The 24,746-nt window shown below is 36.9% G+C and overlaps 1 protein-coding gene, 1 long non-coding RNA gene and 1 pseudogene across 7 annotated transcripts; 2 read left to right on the forward strand and 1 right to left on the reverse strand.

The window, feature by feature from the left end:
* The window catches only part of LOC127938177 (5'-nucleotidase domain-containing protein 1-like), a 54,809-nt pseudogene extending 42,775 nt beyond the window's left edge, over positions 1–12,034 (reverse strand).
* On the forward strand, positions 6,347–10,915 carry LOC127938032 (collagen alpha-1(X) chain-like). Its single transcript, XM_052534397.1, has 3 exons — positions 6,347–6,448; positions 6,802–6,925; positions 8,514–10,915. The coding sequence occupies exons 2-3, from the start codon at positions 6,817–6,819 to the stop codon at positions 10,385–10,387; spliced, it is 1,983 nt and encodes a 660-aa protein (XP_052390357.1). The 5' UTR covers positions 6,347–6,448; positions 6,802–6,816; the 3' UTR covers positions 10,388–10,915.
* Positions 12,035–19,747: 7,713 nt separating the features above from the next.
* LOC127938615 (uncharacterized) lies at positions 19,748–24,746 on the forward strand. Of its 6 annotated transcripts, none has more exons than XR_008148751.1 (9): positions 19,748–19,863; positions 19,958–20,010; positions 20,474–20,826; positions 21,011–21,123; positions 22,055–22,163; positions 22,309–22,398; positions 22,513–22,576; positions 22,874–23,111; positions 23,179–24,746. It is a non-coding gene; the product is annotated as an uncharacterized LOC127938615 (long non-coding RNA). The 6 variants fall into 6 exon arrangements; XR_008148754.1 differs by having other exon boundaries at positions 19,958–20,004; positions 20,756–20,826; XR_008148755.1 differs by lacking the exon at positions 19,958–20,010 and having other exon boundaries at positions 19,751–19,863; positions 20,756–20,826.

Genomic DNA, 24,746 nt, shown 5'->3' on the forward strand with positions numbered 1-24,746 from the left:
AGCATTTGGCTAGCCAGCTATTGGTTTATACAAGGAAGAATAATTCAAGCCTTCATACTGACCCTCACATTGGTCTCTCACATGGTGGCCTGACTCAGCTGAACATCCTCTCATTAAGGGTCAATGTCTGCTTCTCCAACTCCCTATAGCAGTCGCAATTTGGTCATATAGAAAGACCATTTGGCCAGAGAACCCCGTGACAGGATACTTGTCAGAGGAAATACTGTATATTGATAACCCAAATGTAAACACAAACAAAGAAGCTAAAATGTTTGTAAGTATCTTGTTGACACATCTGGAGATTAATGAAAACTTCAACATGTATTCATATATTCCACATATAGTTAATTGTCCAAGGATACAATAGCAGCACATCAGCTAGCAACAACCCAGTAATCGTTTCTGGACATGTATAGTATCCATTTTGGGAAACAAGATGCGTCAACTCTATCTTTAAGTGTTCTTGACTCAAACCCAACATAACCTCAGTCAATCTTTGTCCGACAAGTTTTCAGTTATGCAGTCTCCTGACTTGCTTGAGGGTTTGGTTTAAAACAGGAGGGAAATGAAAACAAAACAAAACATTAACTTCAACTTTTAAACCATTCCGGACAATGTTTACGTTTCCAAAATATTCACACAAGTTTCTCCTAATATAGTAGGTCTAAGGAAACAAAAGTAATTGCCCAAAATAAAAATCAATCATCGCCACAGACAATTGAACTCCACTTCTTCTACACTGAAAAAAATAATTCATTGGATTTACTCAATTGAATAGTGGACATTAGTTACACACAAACTGTTTGCTTTGGTAGTCACTTATACAATTGTGCTCAATCAAAACAGATTATTTATAGGTGAATTAAAATCAAGAACATAAAGTAAACTGCATGTATCTGGTTAGCAATTTCAAGGTTGCCAGAGTGTATATATATGTATATATATATCCTCTTTAACTTGGTTGGGCATGGTCACATGTGTGTGGCAGCCCTGTGTTTAAAGACAGTGAACTGTGACACAGTGGAAGATGTCACATTGTGTAACCCTGCAGAAAGATGGATGATGATCTACAGCTTTTCTTAGTTAAGCAAAAATAATAAATACATAAATAAATAATACCACCCTATGCTGGTTACTATGCAGAATATTGACAACCATATGAATTAAATATATACATCCAATTAAAATGGAACATCCTGGTAAATACAAGAGCTCTTCAAAAATGTCTTAATATATGAAAGTGATGAGTGGGTGGCACTGCTGCTCCACATTTCCTATTCTGAGTGTCTGTAATGTCTGGTTAAGCTCTGGCTGTGATTTTGCAGTTTGTCTTTTGATCCCTGTAATTGCAGCAACTCTGTGACTGAAGCACTTCTGTCAATCCCTCCATCTAGAAAATTGCAAAATAAATTCTGTTAAATGTATATATCTGTCTGTCTTTACCTTTTCCACAACAGCCATTCATTACTCATTTTCTCTAGGCATCATCTCCTTCCCAGCACTCTAAACACAGCCAGCTCTTTTTAAATGAATTAACAAACAAATAAACCAGTCTAGAGACAGTTCTGAAAGTGAAAATTGCATTCCTTCCATTAGTGTATATTAGAACTGTGAAGCATGATCAGATTCTTTTTATCGAATAACTAATAATATATAACCATTGAACAGTCATTTTTTATTTTCATAAAAAGCACTGGTATTGTTGGGTGATGGGGACTGGTATGCCCTTATAGTGCCCAGGTACTGTACCAACAAGATACTATCCCACCTCGGCTTTTACTTTAACGATGTTGACAAAAAAACATACAGTTTTTCCAATTACTAGATATAACATGTAACTTAAGACAACTACATATATTCATAAATGGTACAGTACAATGATATGTATTAATATTATGTAGAGAAATCATGCTTGTGCTTTATCAATGTTTTGTGCTTTTTGGATGTTGACATCATGAGCTTTTTTTAATTTTAAGTGAAATTGGCAGTACAACACAGTGCTTGTAACACATGGCCTATGAGATCATTTCATATGAGACATTTATACATGCACACAGTCTACTGATTTGAGGTCTTTTTTAAAATTCAGGGATGATACAGTAGCTATAGTAAGAAAATGGGCTAAAAACAAACGTATATTTCCTGTACTGTGTACAGTTGGGATTCAACGTAGCATGTTATCACATACAGAAAGTGACAATAGTGTATTTCACTATATATAGGAGCTCTGTAAATGAGCGTTAAGTTTTTTCCAGCACCACATCTCCACTCAAGACAGAAGCTCAGTGGAAGACCACATCAGAGAGAAGGCAGATTACCTCACTAGACAGCAAAACCCAAACTCCTGAGGGCTCTGGGTAAAACCACAGCAGAACTCATTATGGGAACACTGTATGGTTTGCTTATGGTTTTTGAATCAGTCACAAAGTAGGATAAAATGTAAAGATTAAACTGTCAAAGTTTTGGAATCGATATGTAGGAAATCTTCAGTGTCACTTTTGATTAGGGAATATGGAATTTCAGGCTGATACCGATAATTCACCTCTCTTTGTGACCGATAAAGAAACAGACAACTTGGGTTTCGACTTTTAACCCGTAGAGCTGTTATATAATAAATTAAAAACTACTCAGCAGGAACTGTCTAACTGTATTACAGATATTAAAATGGTTTAATAATGTGATAAATACTATAGCAGAATTGTACAGTCAATGTTTTGTGTCAAGTATTGATGATAATCATGATGAATCACTAAAACAGATCAGAATAACAAACATTCAAACATACGTAACAAAGAATGAAACCAAAAAGAAGTTTGCAGCATGTAAAAAACATAACAGCAAACAACCACACACACACACACACACACACACAAACAACCAACTCTACATGCCTAATAATTTTCGGCAGGCAATTAAGATGGTGAAGTGGTGCTTTATGTATGTTATGAGTGTATGCACATACACAATAACTTTTCTAGGCATAGACAAGCAAAAATAAATAAATAAATAATTATAATTCTTCTTCAAAACAAAAACATGATGTCGCGACTGAAAACGTGTAGAAAACGCTAGACCCGCCACTTTCTCCTTTTTTCCAAAGCACTCTGTAGCCTTCGCTTAATTCATCGACTACTCATGGTTCATGCTATTGTAAATGAAAACATATGAAATAGTTTTTTATTTTTTTATTTTTTTTTATAAACGCTTATTAATGTATAGCCTTATGCGACAATTACATATGTACATTTTAAAACTTTATAATTATGACATTACATATTTACATTTCCACTGAACAGCCAGTATTTGTATCTGTAACAATCACAACATTTTTCATATCTGCATTCGGATACAACGTTGTACAGTTACTTGATAAGACTATGACTTTTTATCTTTTTTTTTTTATAGTTATCACTGAACAAGTATATTGTGTTAAACTAAAATCATTATTATTTTCAAAATTAATATTTATCATGCAAGCAGAGAGATGTCATGCAAACGTTTAGTGATCATTTGAAAGTGACGTGACATTCAGCCAAGTATGGTGACCCATACTCAGAATGGGGTATTTGGGGGTTCGATGCCTTGCTCAAGGGCACCTAAGTTGTGGTATTGAAGGTGAAAGAGAACTGTACATGCACTCCCCCCACCCACAATTCCTGCCGGCCAGGGACTCGAACTCACAACCTTTCGATTGGAAGACAAACTCTCTAACCATTAGGCCACGACTTTCCCCAACACCACTGAATCAATTCAGTTTAAGATATTTTAGATTTAGTCCGAGAGCTCACAGTCCCTCCACTGAAACTGTGTGTACAGTATACTGTCCATGTCCAGAAAGGTAAGAAAAACATCATCAAAGTAGTCCATGTGACATCAGAGGGTCAGTTAGAATTTTTTGAAGCAACGAAAATACATTTTGGTCCAAAAATAGCAAAAACTATGACTTTATTCATCATTTTTTTCTCTTTCGGGTCTGTTGTGAGAGAGTTCAAAACAAAGCAGTCTGGATATCCGGTTCGCAAACGAATCATTCGATGTAACCGGATCTTTTTGAACCAGTTCACCAAATCGAACTGAAGCGTTTTAAACGTTTCGCATCTCCAATACACATTAATCCACAAATGACTTAAGTTGTTAAATTTTTTAATGTGTCTGACACTCCCTCTGAGTTAAAACAAACCAATATCCCAGAGTAATTCATGTCCTCAAACAGTACACTGACTGAACTGCTGTGAAGAGAGAACTGAAGATGAACACCGAGGCGAGCCAGATAATGAACGAAATATTGACTCGTTCACGAATCAAGAACCGTTTCATCGGTTTTCGGATCACCAGTAGTTCTTTCGGACAGTTCGATTCAATAAACCGGTTGAAGAAAACGATTCACCGGTTCTTTTGCGCTCTACGTAATGACGTCATTGGTGATGATTGCCCTTGATTCAAGCCTTTGGTTTACCCGCGCTCATAACACTAGCACAGAATCAGTTCAGAATCAATCACCAAAAGAATCAGACGCTCTGCTTCACGCTGAATCACGCATGTGAAGTATCATCAGCTTCCTCGGTTCTCGAATTGGACGCGTCTGACAGAAACGGTTCTTGACTTTGCTCATTATCTGGCTCAGCTCGGTGTTCATCTTCAGTTCTCTCTTCACAGCAGTTCAGTCAGTGTACTGTTTGAGTATATGAATTACTCCGGGATATTGGTTTGTTTTGTTTTGTTTAGACACACTAGAATTTTCCAGATAGTGTTAAGGCCAGTTGGAGCTAAACTTTTCAGAGCATTGGCCCTCCAGGATCTAGTTTGAAGACCCCTGTCCTACAGAGTTGTTACTTTGCACATGCTTTTTGATAATTACAAATAATAATGTAAAATTATTTTCTTAGAATAGGAGATATGCTGTCTCTCGCATCACATACATTATCAGTAGTTAATTATGTGGTCTTGAAGAGGATCCTTTTTTCTCTCATTTGTACTTGGTCTTGACTTGGACTCGAACCTCATTGGACTCGGTCTTGACTCTACTAGTCCTGGACTTGGTCTTGACTTGGACTCGACAAAGCTGGACTTGACTACAGCTCTACTGGCACTACATTTAAGTATTGTTGAGATAAAGAGTAGCATGGCCCCACTGGATCCCCCACCATCATTGGGCTAGAGTACTGTCAGTCTGACGATGTCTGAATGCCATTGGATCAGAGTGCTGTCAATTGGTGCCTGACTGTTGCATGCAAAGTTTTCATTTAAAAAAACAAAACAAGCGCCCTTCTCCCATCCACGCTCGCGACCGCTCGCACATCATGTTTGTGACTGAATGTTCAGAATTGATGGATGGACATCTATGGACATCTACGAGGGCAGACCGGACCTCAAGGGCACTTTAGCGTCGGACCTCAAGGAGCAGGGGCTCAGATTGGGACATCCCTTTAATAGTAACCAAAATAGATGTTGGTAAGTGCAGTTTGACTAAAAGTAATGACTTGATAAAAAAAGTTGATAATAATGCAATGACTTTTTGTTGAGTAAAACTAGGCTAAAACTATGTAAGACTTAATTGACTAAAAAGACTATTAAAGCATTTTCGTCTCAAGTTAAAGAACAAGACTAAATCAAAAATCCCTGTCAAAATTAACACTGCAACCAAACAACTTCAGTTGACAAGTGTTCAATCATGACTTCTGTGGCTAGTGCACCCAACAGTTCCCACGCGAAGACAAAAACACTTCAGTTCTGCCCTCTGCTGTCCTACAGTAGAATTAACCACACTTTCACCCATATTCTGAGCTGTGGTTTGACACTGATCCTGAGATGCTTTTAAAGAAATAAATCAAAAAGGAGAGAAAATACATAGACAAATGCTACATTATTTTCAACCAGTTATCTTTCTTTTAAAAGATTATGCAAAACCATTATGTAATAACCATACTTCATGCACAGAAACATAATACATGCTAAATAAAAAAATGAAACGCCTCATGCACAAAACAGCTGCAAGGAATTAATTTCCTCCAAAATGCACAAAGTTAAAATTTGATCAAATATGCACAATACTTAAAGAAAAATTTAAATAAAATGTCCCTTTAAAAAACAGTGTTTAATATATATGCTGTCAACATCCTATTTATTTATGTTTTACTGTTATTGTTATTATTGCCTGTAAGGATCAAAACAAAGCATGACCACAGATCAAAATGATAAGAACTACCATATTATGCAGATCTGCCATGCACTCACATGGGACATCATACCCATCATTAAAACTGACATCACACAAGGAGGGAGGGAGATTTTGGGTGCTGCTGGAGAAGCAAATTTGGTATAAATAGCAGAATCCACTCCTGTGAACAGGACTCAGGACTTTCTACAGACTGACTGGAAACTTACAAATATACAGATTGGCCGGGAGAGCAGCCTGACCACCCCTGACTTCTGGAGCTCCAGCCTGCAGGTGGGTACAGCTGTTCTATAGCCCTCTGCTCCAGCTTAATGCTGATGGCATTGCTGGAACAGGTGGGAGAAGATGATCATTTAGATGCTACTTTCTATGTGTGTCAGTGAGTTCCTGGACCATGTTTATTAAGTATGCAATTGGAAAAGCAAGGTTTTCAAATGATTAGACATGCATTTGATGCTTTTTTTTTTTTTTTTTGTAATTTGGTTTTTATGTTGATATTATGCATCTTGTTTATATATACTGAAATCACATTCTTGTTAATAATGCCCATTTTTAAGTGTTATGAGTGGGAGATGTGTTTTTTGTCACTTATTCATTATTGTTTTTGTTTCATAATTTCTTTACAGGCTTAGCTTTAGAAAATGGACCTCAGAGTAACAAGCTTTCTTCTTCTTCTTGTGGTACTGGCTGAGGCCACCCCTGAAAGATACTATAATGTGAAGAAAATGCATTATCCTACAAAATCTCACAGTGAGTTTACTTCTGATTTATATATACTTAATGTATTTCATCACTGTAATGTTCCGTCATGTGAAATGCATCAGAGTATTTATACAGAATAACAGTAGCAGGTGCAATATTAAGAGAAAATACACTAAGGGAGATTGCCTTGCCAAAAAATACATACATGTATACAAATAACTAGTTAGATTGAAAAATTAGATTAGCCTCTTCGTCATGAGGGTATCTCAGATGTACACAAATCTGGATCTATTATCTGGATCTACAGTCAACAAATGTATCTAACATCACTTTAGATTTCTAATAATTATTTACAAAAGGGAGAAATAGTGCTTGTGTCCTTGTGCAAAAAGCATATTTACAAATACTGTTAGTTAATATCTCTTCAGTTACACCACAATCACCATAATGTAAAATCTCCAAAACAGATGTAACCACATTATACAACAGGAGTGCCCAACATAAGCCACACTGTGGTGTTAATCTATACCATTAGTTTCTGGACAAGAACTCTTTCAAAAAAAAAAAAAAAAAAACATCCCAATTTTCTATCTAGGTCAAACAATCCAACCCAACCGTGCAACACCTATGTCTATGTGTAAATAATTTTACAGCATATTTTATTCTAAAATATAATTGTACAGGTGATTCACTTCTAGTTAATGATGTCTCTTGTCAAGTACTATCTAAACAAATGGTATAACGACTTACAAACATTTCAACTAACAAGCATTTTTTTTACTATACTAGTGAGGACTAATATAATCAAAATTAAATAAGACTTCCATAGTTTTTATATCAGGTTAATATTTTCTATTGCCTAAACTCTACCCCTGGCTATAAAAATAGCCCTCACAGAAATTTGTGCAAATCACTAGATATTTAAATAGCAAGCTTATTTGGAGCTGCAAACTTTTTTTCTTTTTAAATTTATTTTTGGCATTTTACACCTTTAATTTAGACAGGACAGTAGGCCAACAGGAAGCAATGTGGGTGAGAGGGTGGGGGGGTCATGACAGGTCCGGGAGCCGGGATGCCCAAAGAGCAATGGTACTACATGTTGGCGCTGCCCACGGAGCTATCAACGCTTTTATAAACCTTTTAAACTAGAGAGGTCCAGCTTACTAGTTGGTGTTCAGCAGGTTTCAGTATATTAGTGAGAGCTTTTTTAAATAGTGAGGACATTTTGCAAACCTGCACACACACACACACACAAACACAAACGCACACGCACATGCACATTAATACATTAAGTGCATTTAACATAAATATTGTTCTAATATATTTATTTATCCTAATATATTTATTTTTAGTCTACACATGTGACTAAATCACCAGTGAGATTAAAAAATATACCATTGACAGAAAATGTACTAGCTGATGAATCTCTTATTAAGAACGTCAAGGATGAAAATTTTGCTTTCAAATTTCAAAATTTTGCTTGTCAAAATTGAGGTTTAAATTAAGTCATCACCATGATATTGAGCCAAGTGTGTATGTTAAGGAATGTCTTACAAGCAAATTAATATATTGTTATATTATTCAAGTAATGTAAGATTGTATCTAAATTACATTATATTTTTTATCTTATTCTTAGCTGTTGCTGGTGAACCTGGTATTCCAGGCGCCCCAGGTGAACCTGGTGCTCCCGGCCTACCTGGCCCACCAGGAATTCCTGGTAAGAATGGAGTTGGACACCCCGGTCCGGTTGGTCCACCTGGACCACCAGGTCCAGCAGGCTACTCCTCACCTGGTAAACCTGGAACCCCAGGCGCACCTGGAAAATCAGGTGCACCTGGAATTCCAGGCGAGAAGGGACATCCAGGTCCTGCAGGACCTCAAGGTGCAAGAGGAGCACCAGGATCCCCTGGAATCCCTGGATCTTCTGGCATTTCTTCTACTGGAAAGCCTGGACCACACGGACTTCCAGGAGCAATGGGCCCACGTGGAGAACCTGGTCTAAAGGGTCTTCCTGGAATTCCAGGACTGCAAGGCCAGAAAGGAGAATCTGGCTATGGTATTCAAGGAGCACCTGGTGGCCAAGGTCCAATGGGCCCTCAGGGAGCTCCTGGTCAGCCAGGTCAGCCTGGAATTGGAAAACCTGGACCAAGTGGATATCCTGGAGAGCCTGGAAAGTCAGGAATGCCAGGTAGGGATGGGTCGCCAGGTCCTATGGGAATACCAGGACCAAAGGGTCATACAGGGGCACCTGGAATAGGAGCACCAGGAAAACCAGGCCTTAATGGTGCTGCAGGTATGCCTGGGCCAATGGGACAAAAAGGTCCTCAAGGACCAGCAGGACAGCCAGGTGCTCCAGGTCTGCCAGGTATTGGCAGACCTGGATCACCTGGACTTCCAGGAGAAAGGGGAGTGTCTGGAACCTCAGGTACAACAGGCCAAAAGGGAGAACCAGGGCCATTGGGTCACACAGGTCAACCAGGTGCTATTGGTCCAATAGGTCCACCAGGTCCTCAGGGTGCTAGAGGATTCCAGGGAGAACATGGTCCACAGGGAGCTAAGGGTGATATTGGTTTGGTTGGAGCACCTGGCCCAAAAGGTGCAAAAGGTGAACAAGGTGCACAAGGCTTCTCAGGAAAATCTGGTGTTCCAGGTGCAGCAGGTCCACCAGGTCCAATAGGTCATATGGGCCATCAGGGTCCCAAGGGTGAACCAGGATTTACTGGGGCACCAGGTATCCCAGGTAGCAAGGGGCCACCAGGAGAAAAGGGACATACAGGATTTCAAGGGCCAACAGGTGCAAGGGGTGAAAATGGCATCCCTGGAGCTAGAGGACCAACAGGCCCAGTAGGACCTGCTGGTCCACCAGGGCTTAAGGGTCATACAGGACATCCAGGGCCCCCTGGCCCAGCAGGGCTCACAGCTAAGGGAATTTCTGGACCACAGGGTCCTCCCGGAATTCCTGGTGCCAGAGGTCATGATGGTCTCCCAGGTCGACCAGGGCCTCCTGGGCCACCTGGACCCCCAGGTGAGATTGTTTATTCATATCCTGAAAAAAGCATGCCAATTAAATCCCATGAGATGGCAATGCCTGTTAGTCACACGATGATAAAGGCACCCATGTCAGCATTCACAGCTCTTCTTACCACAGCTTATCCTAATGCTGGAACACCAATTGCATTCAACCAGGTTGTTTACAATGGAGATAACCACTATAATCCCAGCACTGGTGTATTCACCTGTGAGGTTCCAGGACTTTACTACTTTTCTTTCCATATGCATGTAAATGGAGCAAATGCATTGGTAGCACTTTACAAAAACAGAGATCCAGTCATGTTTTCATATGATGAGTACAACAAAGGTTTCCTTGACCAGATGTCTGGCAGTACAGTCCTCATGCTGAATTCCCATGACACAGTGTACATCCAGGTTCCAGATGACCAGTCCAATGGCATTTATGCTGATGGTAATGTTCACTGTTCTTTCTCTGGTTTCTTGATTGCATCAACGTGATAAACACACTCAAGAAAACCTCAATCTTTCTATTTCAAAAATTGTCTGCCTTTATACTAATTTTCTCATCTCCCCAAGAGTCATGCAGAATTAAAAAGGATGACTAATTAAAAAAAAACATGTCTATAGCTTGTTGATTTACAAAAGACCTATTTGTATGAAAATAGTTTGATAATCTCAATTATTATTGAACACCAAGAAAAATTATCCAAGAAATTAGACAATGGACCTGTTGCATTTGCCTGAAACCTGAACTGATGGATATGTATTAAAATGGTGCTTGTGTTTGTCTTTTTCCTGTGCTCACACTTTAACAAAAGGTTCCTGTGTTTAGTATTCTTATTGAGCCAGGTTTTTAAATAAATGGTTTAAATACTAATACTAATACTAATAATAATAATTGTATGATTTGTTTTATTGTTTTTGTTTGTTTGTTTGTGTGTTTGTTTGTTTTTGTTCATTTAACTCTGTAATATCTCACAATGTGTGTATTATAATAACAACACAAATAAAGTTTTAGTGCCAGTGCTGCTGTTTGTTTATGTCTGTGGTAAAAGTGTAATGTTTTCCAGAGGTAAGTGCTCAGTACAAAGACCTCTACTTTTTCATCCTGAATGATTTCTTACACTGACTTCAAACTTTGAAAATCATCTTAGGATAACTAAAAATAAACATTCAAAATGTTTAAAAACAGCCATTTTATATTATATCAGAATTTAAATACACTTTGAAATGCTGGTCATACACAGAGTATAAAAGGGTTATTTCTACATACCACAAAATGCAGATGTGTTGTAATTATGGTCAATAGCAGCAACAATGTCTTTCCAAATGTCAGATGTGATTTCAGCTCCTTGCTAGGATTAAAAAAATTATAAATGAAAACAATAACATTTGACAACATACATTTTATTAAGTAAACATTAACCCTTACAGCTAATTAACAAATGCTACTTCACATCTACAATAGACATATAGCATTCGTGAAGAGCATTGATTTATTTTGACCTTGTTCAACATATCCACCACTCTGGCACAGAGAAGAGCACCAGGGAGGTCAAAATAGTTATCATAAAAATAGTATTTTGCTGCAACAAATAAGTGCACTTAATCACATATTTAAGCAAGGACATAAATTTGATAAAATAATCAAGTGGTAAACACTAAATTTGCAGAAACATAAATACCACATCACAAAAATAAATCAGCAGATGAAATAAACTTATGAGTGTTTAATTGTTATCAGACATTATAAAATGAACTTCAAGAACACATCCTACCAGATTGTGTATACGAGGTATTGAGGCTATTAAAATGCTTCCATTCTCTTTTTGGACCATAATGCTTTGTGATATCGTCAATACTAAGGTTTTTACTGCCATGTGTTGTTTTAAATAGATTAATAGCTTAATATAAAAGGTTAAGAGAAGTTTATACATTTCTTTACGTACAGTTCATCTTTTTCCAGAAAAGGAAACACACACACACACACACACAAGACATACTGAAATTGACTCGCTGCAAGACAGTACTGTCCTCTGCCAACTTGACCTGGTTGCCATCCTCAAGGTCCACCACAAGACCTTTAAAACTGGTCAAATGACAACAAGCATCTGTGTTTGTGTATAGAGAGACAAACAGGCTCATACTAGGATAACAACTTATTTATTTGTTAAGAAAAAAAAAAGGATACGGAAATTAAAACATTATAGATATATACATAACCAATTTATTTATTTTCATTATCTGTATTAGTGACAAGAATACTTGTTTAAAACAAGTTTCAATTTGTTAATGAGTAGGGCTGGCAGTATGGTGATATATTGCGGCAACAGCATAAAGTGTCTATCGTTAGAGATGTATGTAAATTTCCAAAATAGCATGGAGCATAATGAACCTGCTGCTGCCTGTGTATTTTAATACGGATTTAAAGAGCAAAATAAACTTATTCACTGCTCTTGCCTTTATAACTTTTGTATCGAACTCTAATAAAATGTAATTTATATTTAAGTAATACAGTGAAAGCTATGCAGTTTTATTTACATTTAATTATTCCATTTCTGTAGACATCTTACTAGATTTTAGATAAACCAATTGTAGACTACCTAAAAAAAAACGTTTATTTCACTTTAAACTACGTTTATTTAATTTGTCCTATTGTTTTTATTTTTACAACTAAAAATAAAATATATTTCTTTGTGTATATATATTTGTATCTTAAAAAAACACCCTAACATTTATGAAAGAAAAAAAGCTGTTCACACATCAACATAGACGAGGGATTCTGCTTTCAAAATGGTGAATTTTGACAAAAGGTGAGCAGTTTGCCTGGATAATGAGATTAAGGGAGTTTGCAAAACATTTGTCTCTTCTGCAATACGTGGAATAGGGGCTACAACAATGTCACAAAAGACTACAAGCCGTGTTTCTACGGAAACGGTTACAGTGAAACCAAACAGCTGGTTCGATATTTCTCGCAGAAATATTGCGGTGCCCATTATAACACATGGACAACACAGATCTTTGTATCATAATTGAACAAACGTAAGAATTTCTGATTATTCAAGCATTTCGGGTGCTGTTACCGCAAAGAAAATGGACAGGGACATGTCATGTTGACATTCTTGCAAGTTTTTTTAGGGGAAGTCGTGGCCTAATGGTTAGAGGGTTGGACTCCCAATCGAAGGCTTGTGAGTTCTAGTCTCGGGCCGGCAGGAATTGTGGGTGGGGGGAGTGAATGTACAGTTCTCTCTCCACCTTCAATACCACGACTTAGGTGCCCTTGAGCAAGGCATCGAACCCCCAACTGCTCCCCGGGCATAAATGGCTGCCCACTGCTCCGGGTGTGTGTGTGTGTGTGTGTGTGTGTGTGTGTGTGTGTGTGTGTGTGTGTGTGTGTGTGTGTGTGTGTGTGTGTGTGTGTGTGTGTGTGTGTGTGTGTGTGTGTGTGTGTGTGTGTGTGTTCACTGCTCTGTGTGTGTGTGTGCATTTCGGATGGGTTAAATGCAGAGCACAAATTCACACTCTCCATACTTGGCTGAATATCACTTCACTTCACTTCACTTAAATACGCTAGCAGCCATCAAGGAGATGTAATCATGCAGGAATAATGTTAATACTTGTTTGATAGTTAATGCATTAATTAACATTTATCAGTAAAATAAATCAAACAGTCTCTTTAAGAAGGAATAAGAAATACTCTGACTTTGAAATTTGAAATTAATGTGATCCTTCTCATCAAGCATAGAATATACTAATAACTAGTCTGTTTTGTGCTTTTCTCTTTACCTTTAAACTCACTCTACTGGACTTATTTGCAGCTTACAAAAATAAATAACTCAAAACCTACAAGGAATATTTCTAGAATGATTCCTAAAGAAGTGAACAAACTAGAAACATGCAGGTGAGGTCAGAACGTTTGGTGGGTATCGGTTCACTCTCCATCCAGACGCAGGCCGTGATGATTCTGTACCTCTCTGTCTTCTTTAAACCTTATGTTATGTTGGGGACGTTCTCGTCCACTAGGGGGCAATTTTGAGTCTTAATTTGGCCACACCTTCCTCTGTCCCAGCCAGCATTTCAATGTTGAAATGATGTCAGTACTATGGTTGAATAAACGTTAAATTGTGCAGATTTGATCAGCGTTGATACTGTAACAAATGTAAATCGTGACATTGTTTCACTGTTGAAATCGTACTTTGTTTCACCATCTTACCTTCATCACGGGTGAATTATGGTTGTTCTGTAGACATTGGATTAACGCTGAATTAGGTGTTGATTTTACAAAGTGAATCAACATTGATAACGCGGCATCAGGTAAATACACAACTGTACATTCAATAAGAGCCTAGTATGCATTTAGATCAACACTGTACATTATGAATGTTAAAAATCAAATGACTGGCAGCAATGTCTTTACAATGAACTTCAATAAACCACATGCTCAAAATTGTATTTTGGCAACATACTGTATAAAACAGATGAAAATATATGGAATTACATTTAATTCAATAATAATGAACTTAACTTTATAAAACTCAACGTAACTTTTTTAGAAACTATCAAAAATATGCCATTACAAAAAAAAAAAAAAAAAAAAAAAAAAACACAATGAAAATGAACAAAAATTAACTCAGTTGCACAAATGTAACAGGCTCTTCAAATATGCTTCATTTTTGTTAATGTTTTTCAAAGATTCGTTTTCGCTTATCATGGATTGTGAATGCATTACCACAGATTTCTCTTTTGCTTCGCAGTTTTTCGTTTGGAGTTTTGACACAAACTTCTCATGGGGACAGGGTTAACAGTGATCTACTCTGATTGGAGTGAGCTTTTGATGGACAGGTGCTCTCTGACCGGGAAGTACAGACGCCACTTAGTCAGTGGCGCCAGAGAGTGGCGCGCATATTGGAAAGCTCTCGCTTTGATTTGTATTACTAAATATGTAAATAATATTTGACCTTCGACTGTCTCAGTCTGTAAAGATGAGCTCTTGTATTTTATTTCATATTCTTTTTTTATTTTAGATATATTTTATTAAAAAGTATTTTAAAAAGTCTAAACAAACTGTTTAGTAATAAACAACCTGCAGTTTAATGTTTGCATTTCTTTCCCTTACTGTACCGAAAGTGAACCGAACCGTGACTTTAAAACCGAGGTACGTAACGAACCGTCATTTTTTGCGTACCGTTACACCCCTAGTGGCAATGCATTCACAATCCATGATAAGCGAAAACGAATCTTTGAAAAACATTAACAAAAATGAAGCATATTTGAAGAGCCTGTTACATTTGTGCAACTGTGTTAATTTTTTTCATTTTCATTGTTTTTTTTTTTTCTTTTGTAATGCCATATTTTTGATAGTTTCTGAAAAAGTTACATTCAGTTTTATAAAGTTTCGTTCATTATTATTGAAACAAAATGTAATTCCATAAAAATAACCCCAAACTTTAGCTTGCAGTGTTTGTGCGTGGATGTATTGTTATAAACATGTAGAAGAACAATCCAAATGTCATAATATTTAAAGGTTTTTTGTAAAATAATATGCATAGTTTGTACTGCACTTGCAAGAGAAAATATTGTACTTTTTTGACTGACACCAGTTGATCTTTTATCTTGGTGGAAAACTATAATTTCTGTAAAAAATATGTTTTACTTATGTGTCTCATTACAAGAGATTTGTTCATTTGTGCAGTGAAAATATGTTGAACAGTTTGAGAATGGAACCTGTAAGGGGAGGGAAGGTTAGGAAAATTCCAAGGGCCCAGCATTAGAGGGGCCCCCAGGGGTGGGAAGCGTTTTCTAACGAGGGGATCCCCCATGCACTGCGCCTTTTTTTTTTTAATAGAAGGAATCCATTCAGATATTTAGATATAAATTAATAAATCTTAAATTATGGTAGTGAACATGTATGTTAAAAATAAAATATGGAGTTTGCATGGGTCTGGAACAACATCGGGGAGAGTAAATTATGACCATTTTCATTTTTTGGTGAACTAACCATTTGAAGAGCAGCCCTCCACGTACATGGAAATTTGTGCGGTATGTAAATGTCATGTCTGTTTGAATGTTTCAGTAAAGAAGTCGCATTCTGAAAGTAATATATTTATTCAAACAATATTACACACTCACACTAGTGCTGCCATTAAAGCCTTCTAGAGCGCTGTGGTAGATAGAGACATTAAACATGTAAAGTGTTGAAATTATAAAACAGATTATTTACCTATCCTTACTGATGTGAATACACCTCTATCTGAAAATGGATAGAGTTTAATTAAATGTTTTCTTTTTTCAAATGTTTTTCTCTTTTTAGGCCACGGATGAAGAACAGGCGGTGACTGGGATGAATACTGGTCAACGAAGAGAATATCCTTTCCCCTAAACTGATGCAGCACTGGTTTTAAAGGAGGATGCTGCCCTGGATGATGTCAAAGATGTTACATGCTGTACTGATGGGGCTTCTTGAAAAAAAAGTCATGACATTTGCCAAGTATGGGAACCTAATTTTACCAAGTGAGACATGTTCCTGGGACAACATCTTTGTTGTCCCTGGAACAACATTGTGATTAACCAATCAGATTTGAAGTTTATGCTTAAAATCACTGTTTGGTGCTTGTACATCAGTGTCATTCATCTATCATTTCCTCTGATTTTAGGGATTACTCATGGTCAAGGTTAGGTTTTGGAGTAAAATGTTGTTCCAGGGTCAACAAAATATGTTGACCTAGGAACGCATATAACTCAGCAAAATCAGGACATGCATTATATAGTATATATAGTATATAGTCAAGCCAAAGGTGACAATGTCAAGAAACCCAAAGACTATCTGGTGACAGAAATGGAGGGGGAAAAAATCCTTGGGAGAAGCAGGCTCAGTAGAGGGACCAGGTCTCCTCTGGTCAACTTCTGCATACAGAAAAGGCAACTTGTAAACTTCTGGTGAAGCTCATTTGATGTTGTAATATATAAAGTATAGGTAGAGACCCTCACAGAAACCTCTCCTGCCTCATTCTTGACAGAAACTGAGAAACAAAATAATGCAACACCATAAATAATGATAGTGGCATTAATATATAATTTCATGTTATTTAACAACATATAGGCTAGTTTCATATGTCAAGCCTGGTAATCCCAGGAGAGTACTTAGCCACGTAATTATAACACCATAACTGTTTAGGCTAATTCTAGCTAGTTAGTGATGCTATCTCTTATACTACATCATAATGGCATTCTTGATAATCAATAACTTACCTTTATATCCATTAATACATTTTGTAACCACTTATACTATTTTAGAGCCTTTGTTATGTCTCAACTCTACAGCTTTGCAGTACAAATCACTTTAAAGATTCACTTTTCATTCATGAAGATGACATGAAAAAATCTGCTAAAATCTCCTGACAGAAAACAAAGACTTTTAAAATGAAAATTACATGATATTATCATTACAACCAGTAGATAGTATCAGAGGATCACTCATTATATAAATGTTCAGCCAACACTTGTTACTGTTTTAGTTTTGTTACTTTGAGCTTAGTATGAATCGCTTAATGCACAGCTTTATTTTTGACAATGGATTATTGGATATTTTGTTCTGTTATCACTGTCAATTATAGCAATGAGTTGCGGAACAATTTAGCGGATTAACTTGCAAAAAAATTTACACTCGGGTTTGTCATTTATTAAACAGTATACGTGGACGTTAGGTCCTCTTAGACAAACAAATTTAAGTAGAGAAACATTATGTAGAGATTTTGACAGTTGACTAGAAATGACTGAGCTGGCTTATCTAAAACCAAGAAGTAAGCATGCATATAGTCTCGCGTAAGGTCTGGAATTCATGGCAGCTTTCATTGGCCAAGGCCCGCCCATGAGGCTGTTTGACTGACATGTCCAACAACCAAACACATTTTGGCACATTGGCATCTTCATCATGTTTCACGGTGTGGAAATTTTGCCACAATAACAGACCGTGTAAAACTCCCAGACATATTTTAAAGATTCTATGCCACAAACTTTAAATATTTCACATACTTTTGAAAATCCAGCGCTTAGTTGATCCTGATAAGCTCAGTTCATCACAGTTGTAAACACAATGGCTCTCTACTTTCGTGAGGGGGTTTGGCGCCACAATATCTTAGTTTCCAGGCGGAAAGCTAAAGAACACGACACACACGTCTCTGAGAAATCCTGTAGAATTCAACAAATCCCATAACGACTTAAACATTCCTAAAGTGTTCCCACTTTTGTGTCCCATATGCATCAGACGTTTAGCCAACGGAACATGGGCGGATGAGACTACCGTGCATATGGTCAAGTGAAATGAAAACATTTTGATATTAATCAGGATACGTCACACTGGCATTTTAGATGAAAAGGAAGAGCTGTAGTCTGTCCAGCAGGTTAAAACATGAAGGTAGAGCTGCTGTTAAGCCAGTAGCAGATGACTAGCAGAGTGACAGAGTGTGTCTGCCTTCCGAACAATGCTAGGAAGTTTGCTCCAGAGTTTTAGCGTTAAATAGGAAAAGGATGTACTGCCCACAGTCAATTTTAATATTCTAGGTATTATCAACTGGCCAGAATTTTGAGACCTCACTTGGATGTGAAGGACAATAATGCAATGGGAGCTCACTCAAGCACTGAGGAACTAAACCATTCAGATCTTTAAGTAATCAGCAAGATTTTAACATCTATACAATGTTTAATAGGGAGCAAATGCAGTGTTGAACTGGGTCAAAATGGTCATTAATATAGTTAGATATATAATATAGTATAATAAGTTGATTAACCAATAATTCATGTGGTTACTGAATTCAGACAGAAACAGAAATATCAGAAATCAGGTGCTGTCAAATTAGTAATTACTAATTAAAGTAGATTTTAAAGGCTACTCTAATAAAACAGTACTGAAGTTCAAGTCTAACCAAAGACTATAGAAATATCAAATGCTGATCCCATAGAAACCTGAGGCTAGACCAGCCAATGCGCATGTGCAGTCATAAGCGCATGTGCATTGGCTCGACAAGCCTGAAAAATACGCTTTTTTAATGCTATTTGAGCATAATAAACAACATTCATGGGGCACTTAATGTCAAATTTTTTTGCTGATTTGAAAATGGTAATTTATTTGTGAGTTCATAGGGCAGTTTTTGAGATTGCATTTAGATAGGATAAGGGAAAGTATGAGAAGATAAAGAGTCATACATAAAGCCATCTGTGTTAATCAAAAGCAGACAAGGGAACTCATCTGTTGCATACTGTGCCACATGTCAACATTGTATCACCAAATTCGAACAGTAAAATAATCTTATTACACAGAAAATCCCTAAAAAACAGGCTAAAACTGCTTTAATCTTAAATAGCTTTTACATATTTTTCAAATTACTCTTTAAATGTCTGTGTGCTAAACATGCTGTTAACTTCTCCATAAAGTCTCTATATCACTGTACAATGTAATAAATGTATTTTAACTGATAGCCTTAAAATTTGTAGTTAATAATGTTTAATACAATTCTGTAGAGATAACTTGTGTTTGTATAGGAAACCAGAAAATGTGAGTATTAGTATAAATTAAAATTATTTCAGCAAGATTTAAGTACCGCTGTCAGAAGTCTCAGTTACCAAAAATCTTTTGAGTATTGTTTAATTATTCTCTTTACTTACTCTCAGTCACAAGTAGACCCGCCACTGGCTCTCAGAGTGCATCGCGACATGAACATTTATGCAGTTTCTTTGTTTTGCTTTGTTTTCAGAATAAGGTATCTATTTTGTTACATCTTTTTGTAGAGTATGTCTGAAATAATTGTTACCAACTGTTGTCTTTGGTGTGCTGTATGTTAATGTATGTTTTACAATTTAGGCCACTTACAAAACAACAAGTCCTCCAACTCATACGACCGTATGGGTCGTTTGTCACTATCCATAAATACGACCCACACGAGCGTTCTCTAAATTAGCGCCCCTATTGGCAACAGGAGGTATGATAAATGAACTTTCGCCTAAATGCATTGTGGGTTTATTTTAACATGTTTGCTATTTGCGTTTTGAATTGTTTGATTTAAACTCTCCCAGATGTTCGTGGATTTTGATGATATGGATTTTAGATGACTTCGAGACATGTACAGGTAAGGTTTTCTCCCGTCTCATAAAGTAGTCGATCGTTTATGAATAATATGAGTTTTTATTTTCAAATCGATACTGGACACTGTATGTCCTATTAAACCAGTTTGACGTTCAAATCATTTAATCGAAATCTGCAGCTTTATAAAGTTAGTTTTCATTGTGATATTCGTTTGAAATTCGCCTGTGGTGGAAAGAGGTCATGTAAAAGTCGCGCATTTACCATGTTTTTACCATAGTAACATGTCGCTGAACCATGTCACGTGTTATAAAACCTCAGTAACCACAACTCAATGTATCTCCCGTCATAACTGTAGTTTTACTTTGGTATTTGTAGTATAAACACGTTACCATGCTTTTCACCACAGTAACTGCTTATTGTGTACTCTTTAGTTAAGTAACACATTTGCCATGCCTTTAATACCTTTTTGTAATGTAATTGTGATTCAGTGTTTTTTTTCTTTTCAGTTTTGCAGTTTCTTCATATCACATACATCTCCAGCTCCTACAACAACATTCAGTGTCCAGCAGCTCTTTATGATGCTCTCTCTCTCTCTCTCTCTCTCTCTCTCTCTTTCTCTCTTTCTCTCTCACTCTCTCTCTCTCTCTCTCTCTCTCTCATTTTCCTTTCCTATTTTTCTGAACTGTAATTCATAAATAAGTCACACATATTTTTCTTTCTTTCTCTTGTTCATCATGGCATATTTTCACAGCTCAGAATCAGATTTTGATCAGTTCTTGTATTAACAGGGAACTTGTACTCGAAGCTCAACTTGAAGAAGTTTCCAGTGAAGATGAAGTCCTTCAAAGGTTCGACACAGGTAATGTTGAAGATATGTAGTTATAACTGATTTACTTTAATTAATTTATCCTTACTTTATGTTAATAACCTTCCTTATAGTCCTTCCTTTCAAATATTTTGTTCACAGATCATTTCTAACACACTGTCTAAACATGTATGTATTAAAACAACAACAACAACTTGTTACTTTTTCTTTATTCCAGCTGAAAAGGAAGACCATGGGCCTGTCAAACCTTGTTTGTGGAGAGGGATGAATTTGACCATCTTGTGTGTTTACGGAGAAGACCAAAAGCTGCTAAGGCAGATATTTCCAGAGGTACGTCTGTGTTGATCTGAGCACCTCGACAGAACTTTACTGCAGTTACATTTTGCACCGAATTTTATGTTTTTTACTTTTTTAAATACCTCACGACCCCATCAGTACAAACCCTGTGCTATGTCAAAGTATTAATAATTCAAACAATTTCAGCAAATTCATATGATATTGTACAAGCGTACTCTCCAGCTTTTCCTCCTGCTGTCATTGACCATCGCCTCAGCTCTCATGCAGACTGTGTCCATTTTAAGTAGTCAGAGCGTTATATCCTAAAGTTTATATTGAGTCCACTGTATTCTTTATTAGCACCGTCTTAACCCGTTCTAACAGTACATGATATCTGTCCGCACCTCACAGTCTGCCTTTATTTCCATGTTGATTTTAATTGAACACGTCTGTTTAAAAGCAAGTCAGGAAATGCTGTGTAACTTGTCATGTGACACATCAGATCTTCAGTTAATTTGGCCAAATTAGATCATTTAAGGCTGTTCACACCAAGAATAGTAACTACAATAACTATTTTAGCATCCACACCAACATCAACCAATGATAAAGTTATGTTTATTAATATACACACTGCAGCGACGTTGATGTCTGCCACTTTAAATGATCAAGCTTTTGAAATGTGCATTTTGATTGGCTGTTTAATGTTCATCAGCTGGAAAATATATTCCACTGATGTTGTTCCTCTGTGTCATTAAGTATGGACTCATCCTTGGTATGAAGAGGTCTTTAAACTGCTTACAACAATCCTGCTGCATGTTATAGTGTAGAAAATAATTGAGAATAATATAGCTTGAAGATACAGCTTTCTTCCCTCTCATTTTGTTAAACTCAAACGCAAGATTTTGCCTTTCTTTGCTTGTTTGTCTTCATCTTAGTCCTTTACTCTCTCCACTCACTCACACATTCTCTCTTGCTCTGTTGTAAGGTACAAACAGAGCGGATGGTTGCATGATGGCCTCTTTCAGGTTTGTCAACTGAATGTCTACTAGTGAGGCTCAGCAAGTTCCTGTCATGATCAGCCCTCTCCAAGAAAGGTTTGTAGAAAATTGTAATCAATATTCATTTAATCCTCTAACCTGAATCTTTTGGTGAATTTACTTAATTATATCTGTCTTAATTCATATGTAATAAGCAATAGTAATTAAACATGGGGTTAATAGACATATTTTTGTTTTACAGCTGAAGAGCAAAAACACAAAGAACATCAGTCCTGTTGGGGATGAGGAATGAACATGGCTCTATTGTGCCCAAACAGAAAAGAGTGAAAAGGTGCTCATCCCCATTGATGTGTCTGTATTCAAGCAATGCATTAGTACAGCATATGATGTTGATCTCTATTCAAGTCAGCAATTATCATTTTTCACATATACATCTTTTTATAAGTCCTAGAATGAACAAATCATCAGGGCATCATTTCTGGAATTTGGGCAGAAAATGACTGAATATGGTGAGTACTGACACCTGCACCTGTATTCACCAAAACTATTTTTCTTATGGACTTACAGTTTTTGAAGGAGGATGAAGTCAGTTGATGGAGAAATGAAGAACGAGATGTGTTGTATATGAAGACTTCAGATGCAAAAGCCTTTAAGTTCTGTATGAAATGTTCTTCTAAGAAGAATTTTAGAAGAAAACTTCAGGTGGAACTTAGATGCCTTTGCATCTGAAGTCTTCATATGTACTATGAGTTTTCAATACATAACTGATTTGTTATGACTGTTTTTATTATTTTCTACTTGTACAGAAAGACTGCAGTAGAAGGAAAGCTGGTACTGAGAACATTTGTCTTCACTCCAGACTAAAGAGAAGCGGGTCTGAGGCCAGAGATGGAGGAGTCAATGGTCACCAAATGCAGCGCTGCAGCCTGAAACTGTGAAGACTGAATTCCCAAACAGCTGTGTGACTGCACAGATGTTACGGCCATAAAAGAAACTTCACAACTGAGAGCCCATACCTCCAACAACCTTCAACAGGAATCAATGGTATGTCCATTACAACAATTCTAAATAATAATAATATATAATTGACACAATGATTTTGTCTCTCCAGGACATCTACGCAAGGTTTTTCTTTTGTTGAGGACCGTCAGAGACTCCAGCCACACGAGCCATGGATTGCTCTCAACATCACCATCAGACAGACATTATCACAGAACCAGCACCAGCAGACTGCAAAACAAGTTCCTTCAACAGGCAATCAGACTGAACTGAACTCGTACCAGTAACACCACACACACACACACACACACACACACACACACATACACACACCAGCAGCCTCATACTGTGTGCACTGCACTCTATCAGCTACACTGACTGGACTCTGACTCACTATTATTCTGCAACCTGATATTCTGTTTGCACTAATTCATACTGTACTGAAAGTGAAAGTGACGTGACATACAGTCAAGTATGGTGACCCATACTCAGAATTTGTGCTCTGCATTTAACCCATCCGAAGTGCACACACACAGAGCAGTGAACACACACACACTGTGAACACACACCCGGAGCAGTGGGCAGAGGTATATCTACAGTATACAGTGATTGTTGTTAATTGTTTTCATTTTGTTCTCTCTGTATAGTATAGTATTGCACTATATTTTCTACCTGTATTGAGCTCTTATGTATACGGTTTATATTTTTGATACTGTATATGTGTTGCAAATATATTCAGTACTTGTCATGCTGCAGTTTGCAGAAAAGCATTTTACCACCTGTATACTTGCATTCATGGTATTGTGATAATAAAATGATTTGATTTGAATTGGTCACATGACTTGTTCATCAGTTGTATTGTTGTGCTGGATAACAATTGCAAATTGTTTATGACATTGAAGAAGATCATGATAGAGACATGGATTTGAAGAAAACCAGGAGAGCTCTGATGATGAGAAGGAAACTGGATGTGATTCTTTGGTGCTCAAGACATTTCACCATGCCTTCATCTGGGTTTCTTCATCTGATTAAAATAAAATGGTTTTAATGTAACCCATTTTTATTTCACTTGAATATAATTTGTCTTAATATGCTTCTTTATCTGTCTTTATGCTGCATCCTAGTAAAATATTGCGTATGGTGTTGGATAATCAAGTATGGTGAATATTCTGTACTAGAGATGGTTTTTTGGTAGATACACCATTTAATTTTGTAAACAACACATATAATCACCATGGTTGTTTTGATGAAGACATGAACATTTAGTAATATTAATGAAATTCAGTTAGATGAAGAGCTGCATTAGAAGAGACTGCATGGACTTCATGCACAACTGAAGGTGATGAATCAAGGAAAGATCAACATGAATCCTGTTCTGTATTATAATGAAGATGTTCATGCACATTACTGATGTCTAGCTCCTGAGCAGGACAAAGATGAGACATTCTTTACAGAGATTTATGAATTAGGTATTTTATATTATGATTCTTTAAATTGCATGAATTGTATGGAACCATAAACTGCACACTGTCACACATTGTCTTACTGAATGACACATTGGCCTTGTCTGATGAAATGTCAGAATATGTATTTGTTGTCTTTGTTTACTATTAGCACTGTATTATTGCTCTTGATCTTATGAAATAAATTGAGCTCTTTCCAAATGGGCACTTATGTTGA

Source organism: Carassius gibelio, chromosome A20, assembly GCF_023724105.1.
Source record: "Carassius gibelio isolate Cgi1373 ecotype wild population from Czech Republic chromosome A20, carGib1.2-hapl.c, whole genome shotgun sequence".
Classification (NCBI taxonomy): Eukaryota; Metazoa; Chordata; class Actinopteri; order Cypriniformes; family Cyprinidae; genus Carassius; species Carassius gibelio.